This window comes from Temnothorax nylanderi, unplaced genomic scaffold (genome assembly GCF_030848795.1).
Source record: "Temnothorax nylanderi isolate EJ_2023f unplaced genomic scaffold, tnyl_v1.0 TNYL_tig0028_pilon, whole genome shotgun sequence".
Classification (NCBI taxonomy): domain Eukaryota; kingdom Metazoa; phylum Arthropoda; class Insecta; order Hymenoptera; family Formicidae; genus Temnothorax; species Temnothorax nylanderi.
The window spans coordinates 1680491-1699664 of record NW_027249090.1 but is presented as its reverse complement, the minus strand read 5'-3'; the positions used below and the strand labels follow the sequence as shown (position 1 = coordinate 1699664).

General features: G+C 36.8%; 2 protein-coding genes across 4 annotated transcripts in view; both read left to right on the top strand.

Moving 5' to 3' along the window:
* Positions 1-45: 45 nt before the first annotated feature.
* Positions 46-4472, top strand: LOC139770342 (uncharacterized). 2 transcript variants are annotated; one of them, XM_071702251.1, is made up of 12 exons: positions 46-319; positions 951-1253; positions 1326-1417; positions 1491-1610; positions 1798-2164; positions 2305-2396; positions 2477-2551; positions 2664-2783; positions 2860-2937; positions 3038-3103; positions 3250-3460; positions 3556-4472. In XM_071702251.1, exons 2-12 carry the CDS (start codon positions 968-970, stop codon positions 3717-3719), a joined length of 1671 nt encoding a protein of 556 aa, XP_071558352.1. In that variant the 5' UTR covers positions 46-319; positions 951-967; the 3' UTR covers positions 3720-4472. The 2 variants fall into 2 exon arrangements, with proteins under 2 accessions (XP_071558352.1, XP_071558350.1); XM_071702249.1 differs by having other exon boundaries at positions 1488-1610.
* A 2238-nt stretch (positions 4473-6710) lies between these two features.
* The window catches only part of LOC139770337 (protein gustavus-like), a 142946-nt gene continuing 130482 nt past the window's right edge, over positions 6711-19174 (top strand). For both annotated transcript variants that reach the window (XM_071702240.1, XM_071702239.1), the window contains exon 1: positions 6711-7516. In XM_071702240.1, coding sequence (XP_071558341.1) covers positions 7077-7516 — 440 coding nt within the window. In that variant the 5' untranslated portion in view covers positions 6711-7076. The remainder of the gene's footprint in view (positions 7517-19174) is intronic.

Genomic DNA, 19174 nt, shown 5'->3' with positions numbered 1-19174 from the left:
CGCATAGACGGGCAGAGTGGGGAGAGCGTGACGCGTTACTATACGCTCAGAGGCCTCAGAGTCCGTTTTATGGTGGAGATCGGCGTGAAACGGACGAGTTTTCCTTCACGGTCTGCACGACTTCTCGCTGAACAGCGCAGCCACAGAAGGCGCGAAATGAGCGCCATACTTTCCATTATTATAAGGATTCCGACCGTTGTTTTACTTCTATCGCCATTACTTTCAATCGACTTTTGAACCGAGCCAGACAAAGCGCACGATAAGCAGCTATTGAGGCTAGAATATTAGAGGGACAGTGCACAAATAATTCAAGTACTTGGTAAGATATTCAGCTGAAAAATATACTGCTGTTTGTGAAAATTGCAACACAGTACACAGTTAATATTACACAGCAGTTAATATTATTATAATAATAATAGTACACAGTTAATATTATTATATCTTCATCATAATGTTGATTTTTTGTTCACAAACAGCAGTCTATTATTTTATATTTATTAAAAATATTCGCATATATTAAACTTGCATTTTATGGTAAAATTATAATATAATACATTAAAACGAGTACAAACATCATATGTGTTTAACTAACCTCTTTCTAGTCTTCAGCAAGTAATATTTATTTCTACAACTTAATGTATTAGTTAATTTATTATTAATTATTAATCAACTTTGGATTATATACAAAAATTGTTTATTCGTTATTTCTTGCACATTCTACGAAAACATTGATAATGTAAAAATTATAATATTTACAAGTAATTAAAATGTTAATTAATTGAAAACATAATTTGTTCACATAAATAATGTTCTTAAAATATGCAAAAAAATAACAAATATATAATTTGCATATAATTTGAAGTCTAATTAGTTTAATATATGCGAAAATTTTGTATAAAAATATTTTTTAGCCAAAAATAATCATTTTCTTCTGTTCTTTGTCTTATAAGTGTGCTTAAAATAAAACATGAACGTAGAAGAAACGATGTGGGCCCGTGTGGAATACGAATTAGATAAGCAAAAAGCTGATGTTCCGCTATCTTTTTTTAAAGACTATGAAGTAGTGCTGAGTGAATTACAATCTTGTGTTACAAGATCAGAGTACAAAGTGTTTTGGAGTGTAAATCAAGAAGAGACCCCAAAAACAGTATTGAAAGAACAGGGACAAATATTAGACATAGAAAAAATTGTGTGTGGTAAAAAGAAAGTGCCTCTCACTGGATATTATAAAGCCAAACTACTGCACTATGCAGGTGAGTTATACTAAATTCTTTAAGACTTTTTGTACAATACAAAATGCTGTTTGTAATACATTTCTATTTTAGAATCTCTTAGTGACCTCACTGCTTTGTGCGAAAAACCGAAAGGGCGAAGACCTGTTCAACCTACAATGAAAACAGAGTGTAAAGAAAACAAAGTAAGATGAAGAAAATTGTATTTTTTTCAAATCTTTGTATTGATTTTTTGAAATAATAATGTTTTTCTAGAAGAAAATGACAGGCAAGAGCAAAAAGAACAACTGTATTGAAGAAGCAAGACAATATAATCTTCAAAGATTAAGTGATGATAAATGTAACCAAAACTTAGAAAAAAGGAAACTAAGGGATAAGGTACATTCATTTTGTTTTGTCATTTAAGAAGTAGAATAATTGTCTTGTTCAAAATTTCTTTTTGATAAAATTTTCTAATTTTTGTTAATAATTTATGATTACTTTAATTCCTTTGCTTAAGTTAACCTTTTTATTTAACACTCATAGAAGTAAATGCTTCTTTTTATCTATTGCGTTTCCATAACAGGAGATTAAAGACAGCAAAGAGGCCAAACTTTCAAATACAGTTTGTTCTTTTCGAGAACTTTCGAAAGAAGATGATTTGATTTGTATGGATAATGCTTCAGAAGATGAGCATGAGGAGAAGATTATTAAGAAGCAAAAGACTGTAAGCAATAATATGGAACACATAATGCATTTTCAGGAAGAGCTCAAAGAATGGAAGCAAAAATATACAGAATTAGAAATGAAATACAAAGATCTCGAAGATCGATATTTCAAAATATTAGATCTAAATTTTAAATGGCAAGATAAGGAATTGTCACACCACTCATCGCATCGGTCTTCTCACAAGTCTGAATCGTCAAAGCACAAAAGTGCCAAGCACGATAGCTGTAAATATTTTTGTTTTTTTTATAATATTTTCATATTTTGATTCTGTACCTTCTATATTTTATTGATAATATATAATTTCTTTTTGTTGTTATATGAAATTTTTTCATGTCTAAAACTGATTAGCTGTTTTTGTTTTTAGATAAATTCAAAGATTGTCTAAAAAAACATGATAATTCACATAAGTCTGACAATGAGCTTTCCTGTTCTAGTAAAATTCCAAACTATCAAAAAGTAAGTTTCACTCATTTATTTATTATGCAATATAAACATTCTTATGATTAGTAAAAGTATAATTGTTTAAATTGTTTCAGGTTAAGACCGAATTACCTGATTGGCAAAATGATTTTGATGAAAGCAGCATAATTTTAAATGAAGATTTGTCTGTTGTATGTAGTGAAGAAATATTTTCATTAATATAATAATTTTTATAAATAAATATAGTACTATAACCTGAAGGATGACACTTGTGACAATTGAACTCAAATCTTTTGCTTACAGATCAACGACATTGATTCGAAAGTCACTGTGCTGCACATTGAGCAGCCGATTCCTCAAATACCGAAAGTGGACACTTCTCTAAGTAGCGCTTCAAAAAGTCAACTGAAAGATTCTGATCATGTAAATAATAACTTTATTTAAAAGAAGAATGTTGTTTTCTGGAAGAAAATATTTATAATACTTTAAATCTTTGCAGGTATCATATGTAGTTGATGATATCGAGAAGGATGAGTTACATAACAAAAACAAAACTGAAATTCGACCACAATTAGAGGTGAATTATGATAAATTTAAAGAATTTAAAATGTACTACAAATTATCTAAAATATTTAAAATAATTAACGATAATTTTTTTATTCTTTTATTCTTTACAGGGTGCTACCTCAAATAAAAATTATACTTTGGAAGGTCCCGCTTATAACATTGACCCTTCAAATGGAGTAAGTTAAACTTCTTAAAACTATTTACTAAATAACATCACGTCATCAAAAAATATAAAGTCATGTGTGTTATATAATCTCTGCCTTAATGCTGTATATGTATATGACTTCATGATGTAAGCCTATTATTTTTATTATTTCTATAGGTTTCTGTTGTGTCACAGGCACAGTTTGATCAAATAAATAAAGTTGAATTGGGATTGAAAGGAGATGGAAAATTTGTAAAAAAAATCGCCGACGTGCTATGGACCCGAGAAGAATTATCAAAAAGAAGCGCTTCTGGGAAGGCTTGCCCAAATAAAGCAAACTCTAAGGCACGAAAGGCTTGCTCGCCAGATAAGAAAAAATATCTGTCAGGTATTAATTTTCAGTACTAATTAAAATCAACTTATTTAATAAATAGGTATTTATTTTGATAAACATATGTTTTATTAAATTCTTTCTTCTTTCAGATCTTTTACAAAAAAGAATTTACTTGGAACAGAAAAATGCTTCTGTAAATCCGGCGGATTTACAAAAGCGTTTAAACAATATTAATAAAATATTGTCTTCGAAAATTAAAACTGTACGTCAAACATTTGAGCTAAAGGATACATCATCCGATGAAGAAGATTAAATAATATACATGACCTATCATCCCTAAGACGCCCATAAGACGCGTTAACGACTGACCTCTGCCGCAAAGGACGGCTTCTGAAAAGTCCCGAGAGTCGAGAGCAAGTCGACCGAACTAGGATTTAGATCGTAATGAGAGGCGGTGGACGCGCGATAGTCGTCGACGAGACTCTCTTGAAAGAGAATCGTCGTCTTTTGCACGATATATTCGCCGTTAATCTTCTCTCTCCTTTCAAATCCCAATCAATTCCGGTAAAATAGACCGGTATATAAATATATCCGATTTATTTTATTCTCATTTTGACGCTATTGATGCTTAGAACGTTTATTTTATCGCCGAGTCATCTCGAAGAAATAGAAGGAGGGGGGCGGCATAATTTATCGCATTTTTTTTTCTTTTACCAGCAGACAGAAGCTGTCCAATCTCTCGTCTTCCCGAAGGTGAGGCAAAGTCGGGTTACAATGCAGAAATCGCTTTTGCAATCACGGCGAAAATACAGTTTTTATATCCGCTTAGTCTAGACGCAATTATACGTTAATTTATAACAACTCTGCCGCGATCGCCCCCTCTTTCGACCCATATCGATTATAATTTACTCTATTACTTATTCTGCATAACGCGCACATTCGGCTAAATTTGATCGATGTAATTGTATACGCGTGAATTTTTTACATTCCTATTTTATTTGTAATAACGGGTATATATATATCGCAGAGGACTTTCTTTTTTTTTTTTATATTCGGTTATCATGAAGTCTGCGAGGATTCATTAGAGAAGCATGTCTTATAAGACGTATCATAACCTGGAATCGAGGCTAATCACGCTCTTATGCAATTTAACTTCGCCTCGCCGCCGCGATTATTTATCTTCCACCGTCTATTTACTCCGCCGAGGTCCGTACGTTTACGCCGACAACGTTCACTAATCGACAAACAGCCGCGAAAAAAAAGCACATGTGCGATCCGCCTGACGCGAAATAACTTGTACATGATTCTGATTTATATAAATATATAAATTTATAAATATTTTGTTGATATTTTGTTTATCTAACTTGTCTCCAGTATTTTTTGTGCTCTAGGTATATGTATGAATAAATTTCTATAAATAGATTCCTATGGGTAGATTCCCATAGGTAGATTCCTATGGGTAGATTCTCATAGGTAGATTCCTATGGGTAGATTCCCATAGGTAGATTCCTATAGGTAGATTCCTATAGGTAGATTCCCATAGGTAGATTCCCTTAGGTAGATTCCCATAGGCAGATACTCATGGGTAGAAGTCCCAATTCTCCCCATGAGTATCTTCCCTTTTTTGCCTACCCATGAGAAGATTTCCACCAGGGTTACTTAAAGTAAAGATCGAAATTTTAGCAATCTGTACTTTTCAACGCGGATTTATAGCGAACTAAAATTATCTGAACGGAGCAATCTTTTTTTCGAACGGAGAATGACCTCATTTACCTTTTTTTTCTGTATCTTTTTCCAACATCGCCTTTAATGTCTTGTAATAGCCTCGGAAAATTGCCATATCTACGTCCCAGATCCAATTGCATTCCCGTGAAAAGCGTTGACGCGAAAAAAACGTATGCAGGCAACAAAAAAATGTGCGGTATTAAGTGTCGGTGGAATCATAATAACGATGACATGATTGCAACCGATAAAACAAGCGAGGGGATAAGAAAGAGGGGAATCCGCGAAAGAAGGCCGCCTCTCACCTGCGTGCGCGTTTGATGAAAAACGTTAGATGTACCGAGCTTTCCGAAGTCTCGCAAGAGTGACTAGGGCGAAATTTTTAATCTTTGTTGGTGAAAGATATGTATCGATAATTTCTGAACTGGCATTCAGACCACTGTTAAATTGACACCTGCTACTATCTGTACGCGGTTTTATTGTCTCTCGACTTGGCAGATCGTCTCTTTTAATGTCTTGGCAGAGACAGAGTCATTTAATTATCCCGTCGCTTATAGGTGGTAGAGCGTTTAAACTTGGAGATCAAATGAATGCCTTTTGAATGATACATTGAACGATACCTTTTACCGATGTTTACTAATGTCAGGCACGATTCACGTTTTCCTATAAATCGCGAGCATTGTTCCGCGCCGCGGATCCGACTCGATATCTATACTCGATTATGTAATCGCAGTAAATAGTAAATGGCGTGGGATATATCTTATTGATATCACCTGCATGCTGTGCGAATGTAATCCAATGCGAATGTAATGCTTCTATCTAAACTTGACTGGATGACGATATTTTCTATCTTTTTGGTGTTTATAAAAAAATATTAGAAAATCGTTAGCAAGTCGCCAAATTCGGAGAAAGCTATAACATTATTGGCATTCATAGACGATTATATTTCGTTATCATTTATTAAAAAAATAATTACTGCAATGTTAATAATTATCATATTAGGTATCAATATTTATTATTCTTCAAGACCGCGACGAGTTTATCACGCGTATAGCTTTAATATTTTCAAGACTGGTTGGAAAAGGCCGCCGCCGACATTTTCGCGTGCCGACACCCCTCTCACGACGAGCTTTCTTTGAGACAGCCCTGAGGCACGTAAATTGCGCGCGCAGCCCAGTTTGAAATTCGTGGCGCGCCGCGGAGATCCTTGGGGCTGCGTTCCTCTCTCGCCTTTCGTTCCACGTCCGTTCGTTCGTTGGGTTCGTTCGCTCTCGCACCGTTCGGCTCCGGTCGTGGAAGTCGATGCTAAGGTCGGAGTGCTGTCGCGCGAGAAGGGAGTGCCGGGCGCCTGTCTCGCCGCCCTCCCGGTCCTCCCAGTGATCCCGAATTTCCTCGCGAGCACACGCGCTTGCCGCTCGAGGATGACGCTCCCGAGTCCAGTCTCGCCCATCTGGTACGCCCGACATTATTCGCGAACGAACACGTTGGATCCTTGATCGAATCCACGATTTGAAAAAAAAAAAAAAGGAGAGGAAACAATAATCGAGAGACTCGTCCACGGGAAAATTCGCACCGCGTCGTTGTCGCGGATATTTATGTGTCGCGACGAAGTGCGTCGTCTCTCAGTGGCAGCGAATACACGAAGCTTCTATCGATTGCCAAGTGGATTTAAACCGCTGCGTGTGAGATAATTGCTAATAAGCTAATAGGAGCCTCCTTCATTACTCTTTCGTCTAATTGTACGGTATATTTCGTTGTAAGCGAAAAGAATCTTCTTCTGTTTATGGCAATGGACAGTCGTCTTCTCGATTGATCGGAGATTGTCGCGTAAAACCAGCTCACGCCTCGAAAGATCCTCGGTGCGAGAAACGAGAGGGATATCCTTGACATTATGGCAAGACGCACAAGGAGCCGGTAGTTCGGTGGTTGGCAGGGATGTCCTCGTGACATGTTACCCCGTGACCTTGGCTGGCGCAACTACAACGTCCTCCGTGGAGAGGGTCGTCTTCTGGTGCGCGGGTCGAGCGGTAATACGAACGGGCGATCGGTGTCCTTTAATCCGCGCGAGATCGAGTATCGCCTGCTGCCGCTGGTGCAGGTCAAGCCTGACTTCGTGATTCCATATGTGCTCTGCTGGAGGGTGCCAGGCGCGATCCACCGTATCCAGATTAATCCGTCGGTCGTCCATCATCATCACCAGCAGCAGCAGCAGCAGCAGCAGCAACATCAACGTCAACAACCGCAACATCACTACCAACAGCACCGTCAGCGTCGACGACACTTTGAAGGAGCGCCGCGGACACGTCCTGCGCCACCGCCTTCGACGGAACATCGTTTTGCGTACGGCGCGCAGCGTGACATCCTTGCGGATTCTGGTATGGAAACAAGGTGAGTGCCACTCGGAGGCATTGAGGAATCGGGATTCTGAGGTCTGCGGCTTTCATGACTCGGGCGTGTCGCCTGTTTGGATCTCGCGCGGCTTCGACGTTGCACAGAGAGAGAGAGAGAGAGAGAGAGAGAGAGAGAGAGAGAGATTTTCATTTCTTTAATTACCTCGTACTTCAAAGTCGGATCGTTCCGGCGTATTATGTAATTAAAGGATTAATGTTTTGCATTTTAAAAATAAATTAAATCTGAAAGGAGTGAATACTAGTTTTACGAAATTTATTTAACGAATGTGAGCTCGTTTTATTATTATCATGAAATAGAATATGAAATAAAATGTCATTTACATATCACAAAAGGTTATAATAGTCGCGTAATATTGATTCTTTTATTATATTTAATTTGATATTTATACAATGATGATATCGAACTTCCTCTAATACAATTTAACATCATAGAACGTTTACTCTATTTTTCAATCAAGATATATCCATAACTAAACACGCACATGCGCGTCACGGTAAATGGTGGTAATTTTATTGATAACGCGATATATTAATGATGACACAGCTTTTAACCATTTTTATTGAGGCTAAACAATTTTGTAATGAAAATACATTCGCAGATAAACATACAGCACATCGTATAGATAAACTTCGCCGCCATCATAATGTGGCCATATAGCCTTTTTGGATACGCGATGTGTCAGTTCATTGCCCCTCTCCGTATCTTTGTGGCGCACCCTCGGCCATATACCTATACGACAGCGAAATAGAAACATTTCGTCGTCACTTCGACGGCGGTAAGCTGACACTGTGCCAGGTGTTCCTACAATAGCAAAGTCTATTTCGCATATCGCGCAGTCAACATTGCACGCGCAGCATGCTTATCGAATGTTCATTGTGCAATTATATCGCGTTCTACAGCGACAACTCTGATGGTATTGGAATCTACATAATTAGGAAACAGTTTTTGAATTTTTTTGCCGATAAATTAAATTGCACGAGTGAGACAATTGAAGGAGTTTCCTCCTCCGCAATTCTTTCGAAAGAAAATATTTAAGAAATACGCATGATGTGGTGCGCGCGATGTTAATGTAACAGCGCACCGCAATGATCTCATGCCGAGATATTCTTCTCTTTATATCTTCCAAAAGAAAAGAAAAAAGGGATAAACGCCCGTCTACTGTCGCGAGCAGCCTTCTTTCGAGTTTACCTCCCGCTGTCGCTGACAAGCCTTAACCAACACATTTTCCTACGAAAATCTGAGACTGTTATACCGCGATGCAAATAAGAGCGTATATATAGCTTTATAACGTGTAACATCACATTATGGAAACACGAAAGAGGAGAAATATATAGAACCTGTACTATAACACTTTGACACATCGTATATCTCTAATATATTTTAATTGTCCATATACGGCGATGGTTCTCTCATAAGTTTCACGTTGCGTCGAAACAAAAGACCCGAATTCCATTCAACGGAGGAAATCGAGAGACATAAAATTTTACATTCGATATTAACTCTGTCACGCCATACGAGTAGTCGATTCCCGCAAGTGCACAGGGACATTTGTCACGATGCAAATGTATCTCATTGGCCGGGGACATGTAACGCGAGATTGCCCGTCAATCCCAAAAGCATTGCGTATCTTCGGTTCGCCGCGGGGCTCTTTTATAAGTCCGGAATAAAAAGGTCGACGGACGATCGCTCGTAAAAACCACGCTCGGGCGCGGAAAAAAAATTGTTAAAAGAGGAGGATTTTGTGCTGACCGTTCACGACAAGCCATTTCCGGTAGCTGCCCCGACGATTTCCCATTGCGTAAATATAGCTTTGCAAAGCTCGAATATCATCACAATGTTCTTTAAAACTTTTACATCTTCACAATAGGTGCGCGAAAACAGTTGTCGATCAATCGCGTCGACTATTTTTCGACGACGTACGTAGCTGTTGTTGAGATTTCGCGAAACTCGAAAGTCAGATCGCTTTACGTAAGGACTACGTTTTACATCGTGAGATCATTTTCACGGTTCGTAACATTATTATCGTTCATAGTTCTTCGATTCGCTACTATGGAGTATAATGCGAAGAAATATTTATCGGCTATGTATATTTTTCTAGCGTCTGTTCGTACATACTAGGCCATAGATTCGCTCCCAAGTGACACAAATTGTCCACATCGACGTCATAAAAAATGCAATGAGCAAACGTCGCACACTGCAATGGTCGACGAAAGAGTTGTTATTCATTCATAAAAAGTTAACGTATTGTTACTCTACAATGCCGAATAAGATATATCATGTTATGCAATATATATGAACGGTTTTTTCTGAGTTTATTTAATATCTTATATGAGAATGAACAAAAAGAAATATAAATTTACTATTTTTTTCGGCATTTTCAAGAAAATTAAATATGCAGAATTTAGATATTTTAATGAAATATTTTAATGAAAAATATACTATATTTTTTTTGTAATGTATAATATCTCTAAAGGTGAGCAAGAATTCATTGCATCCTAATTTTATTACAAAAAAAGTATGTAAAATTTAAAGTGGATAGTTTGTATTGTATTTGTCTATGTTAAGTATTTGCTTTCTTGAATTTTTAAGACCTTGTTCGCTTTTATAATTTAAATTTTTTGCTTACAAGAATAGAGCCTTATTATCACGCATTACTGCCATTGTAAAGTCGCGAACTGCTTCAGAAAATTATGTACAGTCGTAGAATGAACCAGACACATACGAATAGTGATTTATTTAGAATCTAGGATATACTCACACAAGGCTTATAACAACGAGGTTCACAGTGTAATAAGAAGATAATGTAAAAACAGGATTGTAGAAAGTTAATGTGGATGAGCAAAGAAGATAATATATAACTAACACTAATATAAAAATAATTAATCGATGTCATAACTTTTGTGTAAATTATGAAGATACGTACGATGCGTTAAGAATACAAATTTGTACAAATAAATGTCACATGCACTTTAAAGTTCTTATCCAACACTATACGCTATTACTAGAGGCTTTACAAAATTGTGAAAATTTGTGAAAAAAGCTGTTTTTTACAAAAATATATAAAGAGTAGTGATTGCAAATTTAAATTTCTTGCAAGAATACAATAAATCACTTGTATATCAAGGGAAATAAAGTTTTATCTCTCAACATTTATTGAATGTCAAAATGAGTAAACGTTTACAAATTCAATAAATTACTTCGAATGTTTCGAAATATGCAATAACGATTCATCTTATCGCCACGTATGATTTCCCACGACATTGAAGTCGAAATGGCAAGATTCTAATTTTTATTTAATTCTTCACGGATGTCTTCACGCATAAAAAAAAGATTGATACTACCATCGTAATTGAAACTGCAAAGTTCACGAAAATAACGGTCGATCTTCCGATCATGTGTACGTGGCTTATACGTATGTGGTCGTTATCGCTTAAAGTGATTCACGTTTTATCTAGATAAACGGAGGAGATAGAGAAAAGAAGGGAGAGAGAGAGAGAGAGAGAGAAAGAAGTAGTAACGCAGTAAATTCGGTACACATAAAGAGGGCATTCTGTATAATTCTGTATCTCTTCTTTAGCAAAATGGATTTTTTTACCTTCGCCGTTTTAACCGGAAGATATCTTAACCATGAAGAGAAAATGGTTATTGCATCAGGTAACTATTCTGTCTAGAATAATCAATAGCAAACCGGTATCAGTTCCTTTTCTCGCAAAATATGTATCGTTTTCTCTGTATATGATAAAACGCGCTTACCTAATAACATCATTATATTTTAATAATGAACTAGTTTAGAGCGTATTATCAGTTCATGGAGGTGAACAGCATAAGTCGATGAGAGAGGGAGGAAGAAGAGAGAAATTGTTGCGATAGAAGCGAAACTTTCTCGATCAGCTGACAATGAGATCGTTGCGCAATAATTAATATTTGCTGTTGGGAATTTCAACTGAATTACCGCAACCTTTCGAGCAAATACATTGCGATTATGCGTTATTATTTTGCAATTAGAAATTTATCAGAGGCGCCATCATAAAATGAACATTCTTATGAGCCTAGGCAGTTTTGAAAAGTCAAGGAGTCTTTATTACGGAACGATTTCCTCTTTTTTCACACTCGTTGGCGCGACGTGTGATTCGTCAAGTCTCTTTCGGCGCGACCACAATTCGCATTCTGTTAAGATATATTACGCGAAATCTTCTTCGACAAATGAGCTAACATTCGTAGGAACGAGAAGATCGACCGTACGTTATTAGACGTCACGAATCATCGGAGTTCGCGGAAGGGTGAGATCTCTTCGTCACGCGTCGGGAAAATCCTGACGAACGATCGCAGGGACAAAGAGAACTTGCAAAAGTTTCTGAAGACGGTTTGTCTAAAGCAAAAAAAAAAAAGTGACGCGCTGTTATACTCCCAACATCCCGAGATCTCTCTTTCTCCCGCTCGACACGCTCAGCGATAAAAACCCCTCGGATTCCCCGGGACTTTCCTGGGTTACACGAGCCATCAGAAACTATCCCGTAAAAGGGAATAACGGACAAGTATGAAGAAAAAGGGAGCGAGGAGAACCCCGTCTACGTCGTTCGTCGTGACGTTAGATTTAATTCAAGCGTCGGTCCGAATCTTCAGCGCCTTCGCGATGCCGCATTGGCCAAATTCTCTCGCCGACTTCTTCCGAGAGAGTTGATACCAATGGCGGCAACGTGCGACGAATCTAAGGAACGGAAAGAAGCTCGTATCGTGCCTGAGTCTGTCTCCATTAAGAATATAAAATGCTCGCCACGCCGACTATACCTACAGCTTTTACTACTCAACGAGAACGAATTGAATATGTACATGAAATTGCCATTTCTTCAATCCCTTTATTATTATATTGTTTTTATAGCAATGATTATTCCTAAGATTTATATTAATTTTATACATTGAGCTCTCTCATTATTGATGAAATTTTATTACTGGTCTTTTACTTGATCTTCTTTAGCGGTCTTTTTCACGAATACCATAGAAACTGTTATGCACGATTTTTGTACAAAACGGCAGACAGGTCATATTTTCCATGAGAGCTATCACATTTTGCATGTTGACGAAGATTTCGAAACGCTTTTGGCTTTTGTACGGTACAATTGCGAACACCTGCGAAACTTACTTAGAATTATGTGTTTCCTGTGTACAACTCCTGTGTGCTTGCCTTCCCCTTTTTACGTTCGACCACACATTTCTGAGCCATACACTTAGATATACACAAGAGGTGCCGACAGTCGGCCATTCCTCATTCATAAATTATTTATTTCACAGAAGAGAGGGAGCGAATGTATTCTGAATGGCCGTACACATTTTATTGCAATTACACTCATTGCAGTTGCACACTAAACACTTGATAAAAGATGCATGTAGAAATGGAAGGAGTTGTAAAATGGAAAAACAATTTGTGGCATGAAAAATTATTCATATGTCCATATGATTAATAACTTTAATAATATAATTATCTAATGTTTTATTGTTTGCAATGAAAGATATATCTAATAATATTTTTAAAATATACGATATAATATTAAAATAGACTACATAATATGTTTAATAATGCACACAATAAAACTTTTTTTATATAGATACTATACAAATATTAATCTTGAATTAATAAACGTATTAATAAATTCCTTTTTAAATTATTTGCATTATCGCGAAAATTCGTGACCTATATAAAAAATTATTGTAATTATTTGTTATACATTATTTATTTGTTATACAAGATGTATTTAATTGTTTTTCTATGAGTCTATGAGAAAAGACTATATGTTTGAATAAATCCTTACAAGAATTTATTTGTTCTATTGTATTATTATTTTTAATCGCTTGCATGATACATTGTTAAATTTTTTTATGTAAAAAGTTTTGAATGTGCTAATATATAAACATCAAAGTAATTATATGAGTGTGAAAACATTACAACTTTTATATTAATATATAGTTGAACGATTTTAAAATAAAATTTATTTTTTATATAACTTATTTTCAATGTTATGAAAATTGTACGATAAAAGAGAATAATAGAAGCAAGAAGGATAATATAGTAACACATTGAAATAATTTAGTCATTTTGAAGTACATATAAAGGCAATATATTATAGTATCACTATTTGAAATCTAAAGTTTCACAGAATTTGCTGGGTTTAAATTATCACACAAAATGTAGTATACACAGTCGCACGAATGTTCGGAGTTCAAAGCCGCGTGTCAATTTGCGTCACATGTGATTTAACCGTTTCATGCAAAACGGAATATCGGACCAGCCGTATAAAACAGATTGCCCTCAAAGCCGCGCGTGTCGCTTTGTGAACACTTCGGGTACTTTTTTTTAATCACTCACTCTCAATTATGCCCGTTTAAGACAAATTATTGCGTACATCGCCGCCACGCCCAACCGCTATCTTCTCCGTGCTTCCCATCGTCCTGTGCACGGAAAAGTTCGGACTGCAATTCGCAAACCGGTCCGGCAAAAAAGACTCCGGCTCGAAAGACTCGCAAACCCGACCGCAGCCCGGTCGGTTTCCTAGAATATTTCTACGTCTTCAAGCTCCTTGAAGCTCCACAACGTCTGCGCACTTTGAAAGTTTAGTTTTCCATATATACGTAACTTTCATGCTGCGGCTTCGCGAAATAAATCTGATGGGAATCTTACCACAAGAAAATGAATCTAACAGGAATAAGTATATATATAGAAGTTGCTTCAGTATATTTTTGTAATGTGGGATATTTTTCACAATTTTTTAATAGTAAATACCTATAAAATACTATCTTTTTACGTCCTGTACATTTTTAATTGTAGAATATTTTGTAGATTTTATATTAAAGGAATATTAATTTACTTTTATTGATCAATTTTCGAAAACAAAACATATTATTTGATATAACATTTAAGATTTTCCTACAGAAAATCAAGATTGCCGTTGATCGAGGTTACCGTAGTTTTGATCACATGTTAAATATGCTGAAATAAGCTAAAATTATCATCAAAGACGCGCAAAAAAGACAAGTTATGCATTCCACGAAGCCTCACATTCATGGTTAAAACATTTTGTGAGTAATACAAAGTGAGTAATATTGTGTGAGATACAAATAATATTTTATATGTAATAACCTAATTGCAATAAGAACTATAACACACAAAAACTTACATAATAAATAATATATAATAAAACTTAACTGCCCAATCATAATCAAGCATTTTCCGAGAAGAATTTAGGTCGAGACCTAACCTAGGTTCTCGAAAATGTTCGACTATAATTGGTCGATTCATATACTGTGTTTAAGTTTAACTATTTAAATTCTTTATATGCTATGATCCTAATTCTAAACAACAATCACGTTGTATCTGATTTTGTTATATCTGATATGAAAAACAACCGAGTTCACGCGAGATGAGAACCGCTGCATTAAAGCAGACGCTTTGCGACGTTGCCGCGTCTCGCAGGTCCCACTCTTCTATCGACCGGGCGGCGTTGCCAGCTCCTTTTCCATGCCCCTTTATCGCCCCTTTCCAACGCAGCCCTCCTCCCCTTTCTCTCGCTCCCGCCCTGTCTGTCTTTTTCTCCTCGCCGATGGCTGTCCATATTTCTCTCTTTATCCACTTCGTACTCAGAGCCCATCGCGGCTAGAGACTCCTCTCCCTTTTCCTCTGCCTTTTCCCTCTATCCAGCTATCTATTTCTTCTTCTCGCATATTTTTCTCTCTTTACTTCTTCTCTCCTCTTTTTCGTTCTTCCATCTTTCTCTGTCTGCCCACTTCACCTCCTTCGGACACAGCTGTTCCATCTCTTCCTAGGACAGATGCCGCGGCTCGGTGCAACGTCACCTTTATTGTCCTTTTTCTCCCTTTCCTTTCGTCTCCTTCCTGATCGATCTTTGCTCTATTTCTCTCTTTCTGTCTTTCTTTCCTCTGCTCAATATCCGACATTCTGCAATCTCTCGATAAAAGCGAGCCGATCATGAAGGACTCGTCTGTCGATGACGAGTTCGATTTCCTTCTACCTGTCCTTTTGGATCTATGTTGGTTCGATGTTGGTTCGTTGTTTGGACGTAACCTCCTGATATTGCACTGGTATTTCGCGAGTAGTTTCAAACTATCGGAGTAGATCGAACAGCTCGAACTTTCTCGTTTACACCGGCCAAGTTCGATGTTTCTCCGACACTTTTCGACGCGTCCCGCCAGCGAAACATCAGGATAGTTAAGCTGAAAATACACGTAGAGAATAAAATCGATCCTAATTTCAAATTAGATCAATTGAGCCGAATAATAGAAAATTTTTACCTAGTCGGAAATTCTATCTTACTCCAATAACATTTTATCTTTCGTTTTCCGTTTTTTTTTTTTACAATTAGCTCCTTTCTCATTAAATGAGGATTAATCTATTACATTAATCAATATTACACTCGCATTACTATGCATCTCTTTCTATAATTGAACACCTCCCTCAGTTCGTGTGATTTCATAATTTTCAGCAGACTCTCAGAGGGATTTACAAGTTTATTTCGTCTCTCACGAAATAAATTTGGAATCTGTGTAATCTGCAGGAGATATGTTTTTCATCAATCTGAATCCCCATCTTCGAGTTGGTCCGCTCAAAGTCGCGTTGGTCTTTCTGATCTCCACCGGCTGCTTCTCTTTCTTCGGGTCGCCGAGTATTCGACTTCGTGACTAGCTGTAGACATCGTCCAACGGTCGGTGGAGGTCGAAGGGCATTCCAGATCTGGGTCGGTTTCTGCTGGAATTACAAAGCGAAGAAAAGACTTCGCGTAGACGTGCTATAAACTCCCGTTTTGCCATTTTATTTGTGAAATCTAACAGCGGTCACTTTTGTATGTACCGGCTACTATCCGCTCCAGACGACTTAAGATTTTATCGACCACAAATACTATTATACATATAAAATCGAGTTGCATGTCAATGCTTGGAGTAGCATCTCTGAGTTCACATGTCTTAAATTTTTAACTTAGTAACAGCTGATAAGCTTTGTAATATTTTCATGATACCATATTGTCACGCATTCTTCAATTAGGTATCTCTAACAAGTGGGCGTATAAGACGTAATTACAATATTTATTATTGAATGCTTTACAAATCCTTGTCTCCTCTTTTCTCTCTATGATTATGATTGGAGTATACAAATTTTTGAAAGTTAGTCTATAATGTGAAACTAGTTTATAAATATATCGCGAAAGTTTTTAATTTAAATCTTCAACTACTCGCTCTTTTCGTGAACCAAGTTGACTTTAATGAAAGGAAACAGGAAGAGGAGAAGGATGATATAACCTCTGTTCCTGAAACATATCTACCCATATTTATAGTATTTTTACGAATTCAAAAAATTCGATGTCTGACCTATCACTCTGACTATCAAGAATGAAAGAAGTATGCACGAAATTCGTTTAGACATATAATTCGTATTTGACATATATTTCTAGGGAACAATTTTTTATCGATATTTTCTTACTTAAATTTTTTAAACTTGTTAAAATATAGTTATATTGTCATTTATAAACATAAAAGAAACATAATAAAATTGTAGATATACTTGACTACTTTGCTATTCTTTTCAGATTTACTATTTTTGTATTTACTATTTATTATTTAGTTTAAAAGAACATGTTTATCTGAAATTTATCTCATCATCAAATGTAGTTTATTTTATTATTGCATCTTATTATTGCTAAAATAAGTAATGTTACGATCGTTAGAGATATACATTATACATATTTGTTTCCCATATCGAAAGTGTGAGAAAATGTAGTTAAAAAAAAGGTCTTGCATCATCCATATTCATACATTGAGTAACGTTCCTTCGACTTGCACATTCAAGTCCGTTCCTGAGAATCTCCGTTGGGAGGTATCGTTTCTTGAAAACGACTATACGGGGACCGCGGACCAATCTTAATAATGCGGCTACCTACCGCGGCGTGTATCTCGATCCCTTTTGCACGACAAGAGCAGCCAGACGGGATAACGTCGTGTAATGAAGATTAATCTCGTCTAGCAAGCGTGCACCGACCATACCGCATTCATAAATCAATCATATCCGTCCGATTATCATTCAAATCGGTCCCCGATCCTCTTCGCTGCTCGCTATTGCTGGCTACACGTCGTTGCGCGGAATCGACAAATCGGCTACGATCGGCTGGCCATGACGACCTAAGAACCGAGCGATGGCAATAAAGCGCAGTAGATAGATCGAACTAATGGCGAGTAAATATTACCCAAAGTGCCGGAAAGGGCATTTTGTGCTATAACAAAGAAGCACGTTTCACGTTTTGTGTTTCATGTTTGCATTTCGTCATTTCAATAATCGTTTATGTCGAGGGCACTTGTCGCCTGTTTCATTATTTAACCACTAATGACTATTATTTATAGATGGTGAACATTACTGAAATGAAATCGTGAAGAGCAAATGGATTTGCGATATGCAGATATCACTGCCATTATATCGGGAAAATCCTGCAGCAGCGATAATATCTTTCCATCTTAGTTCTTTACCGTTGACGTTTATTTGCTATTATAGGGCTTATGATAATGAAGATACCTTTATATTTCCGCGGATTCCCTTTGTGGGTGAAAGAGCTTAAAGCGTTCTACCCAACGTCGCGCGCTTATTGCAATCTTATACATTATGGAACTCCCGAGTGGTGAGCGAAAACTCGAGGAAAAACGTTCCAATCTTTAGAAAAGCTTGATTAACATAAACCGAATCAGACTAATCCCCGCGATATCCATGGAAGGTAGGTATGATCGATCCGTATGAATAAGTTTACGCTTACTTCATCGATACGGCCTCGTGCAAAGAATTAATTGTTTCGATCGTGTGCAGGCAATGAAGGACAGCAAAAATTGCGCGAATGAAAAAATATTATCCCGTCTCCGACTGTGAAACTTAACCGACTATGAAAGGACACAATCGACAGCTTCGAAAGGCCACGTGTCCCTTTCTCAGTGCAATCATGTCGCGTTCCCTTCAATCTAACAATAATAATAGTAACGTTCGTGCGATTCGCATAACGCGAACCTTGGATAACGCAGTATATGGCATGCTCCTTCTCGCTGTGCTGTGCACACAAACCATGCATTCGACGGTTGCCCCTGAGATTCTCGACCTATCATCATCGAGGCAGTAACCACAGACTGATCGATTCGGGGAACTCTCTAATTTGCCTTTTCAAGTTCGTCCGTTATAACGAAAAAAAAAAGAGACCGAGTATCAGGTAGTAGCTGCGTTAAAATTTATCGTACCAGCTTCGAAAAATTTTCAGGTAATCAGGCGTCTGTAAAATTCGAGCCAAGTGCCGACGTCGCTTTTATTCTCCCCCTAAATCACTAGAATTTAATTTTATACTTGTGTCGCGATATTCTAAAGCCAAATATTTCATTAATATTTTAGATCTCGTATAATAATTTGTTCAAATATAATTTTTTGTCTTTGTGAACCTGTCAGTGTCTCTGATAACTATATTAAATATCAGAGCATTATTATCGTTACTGTTACACTCGCTCTGTTTTGCTGTGTGTGACTTCATTATCGTAAAATTCATGTTTACACTCAATTAAATGCAATCTGCATTATACGAACACACACATTTTATAATTATTTTTGGA

Bases quoted from the DNA above. Each gene is read 5' to 3' on its own strand.
- LOC139770342 (XM_071702249.1), top strand. From the start codon at position 968: ATGAACGTAGAAGAAACGATGTGGGCCCGTGTGGAATACGAATTAGAT. The intron at 2,397-2,476 runs GTAAGTTTCACT...AAATTGTTTCAG, and splicing joins AAATTCCAAACTATCAAAAA to GTTAAGACCGAATTACCTGA. The intron at 2,552-2,663 runs GTATGTAGTGAA...TTTTGCTTACAG, and splicing joins TAAATGAAGATTTGTCTGTT to ATCAACGACATTGATTCGAA.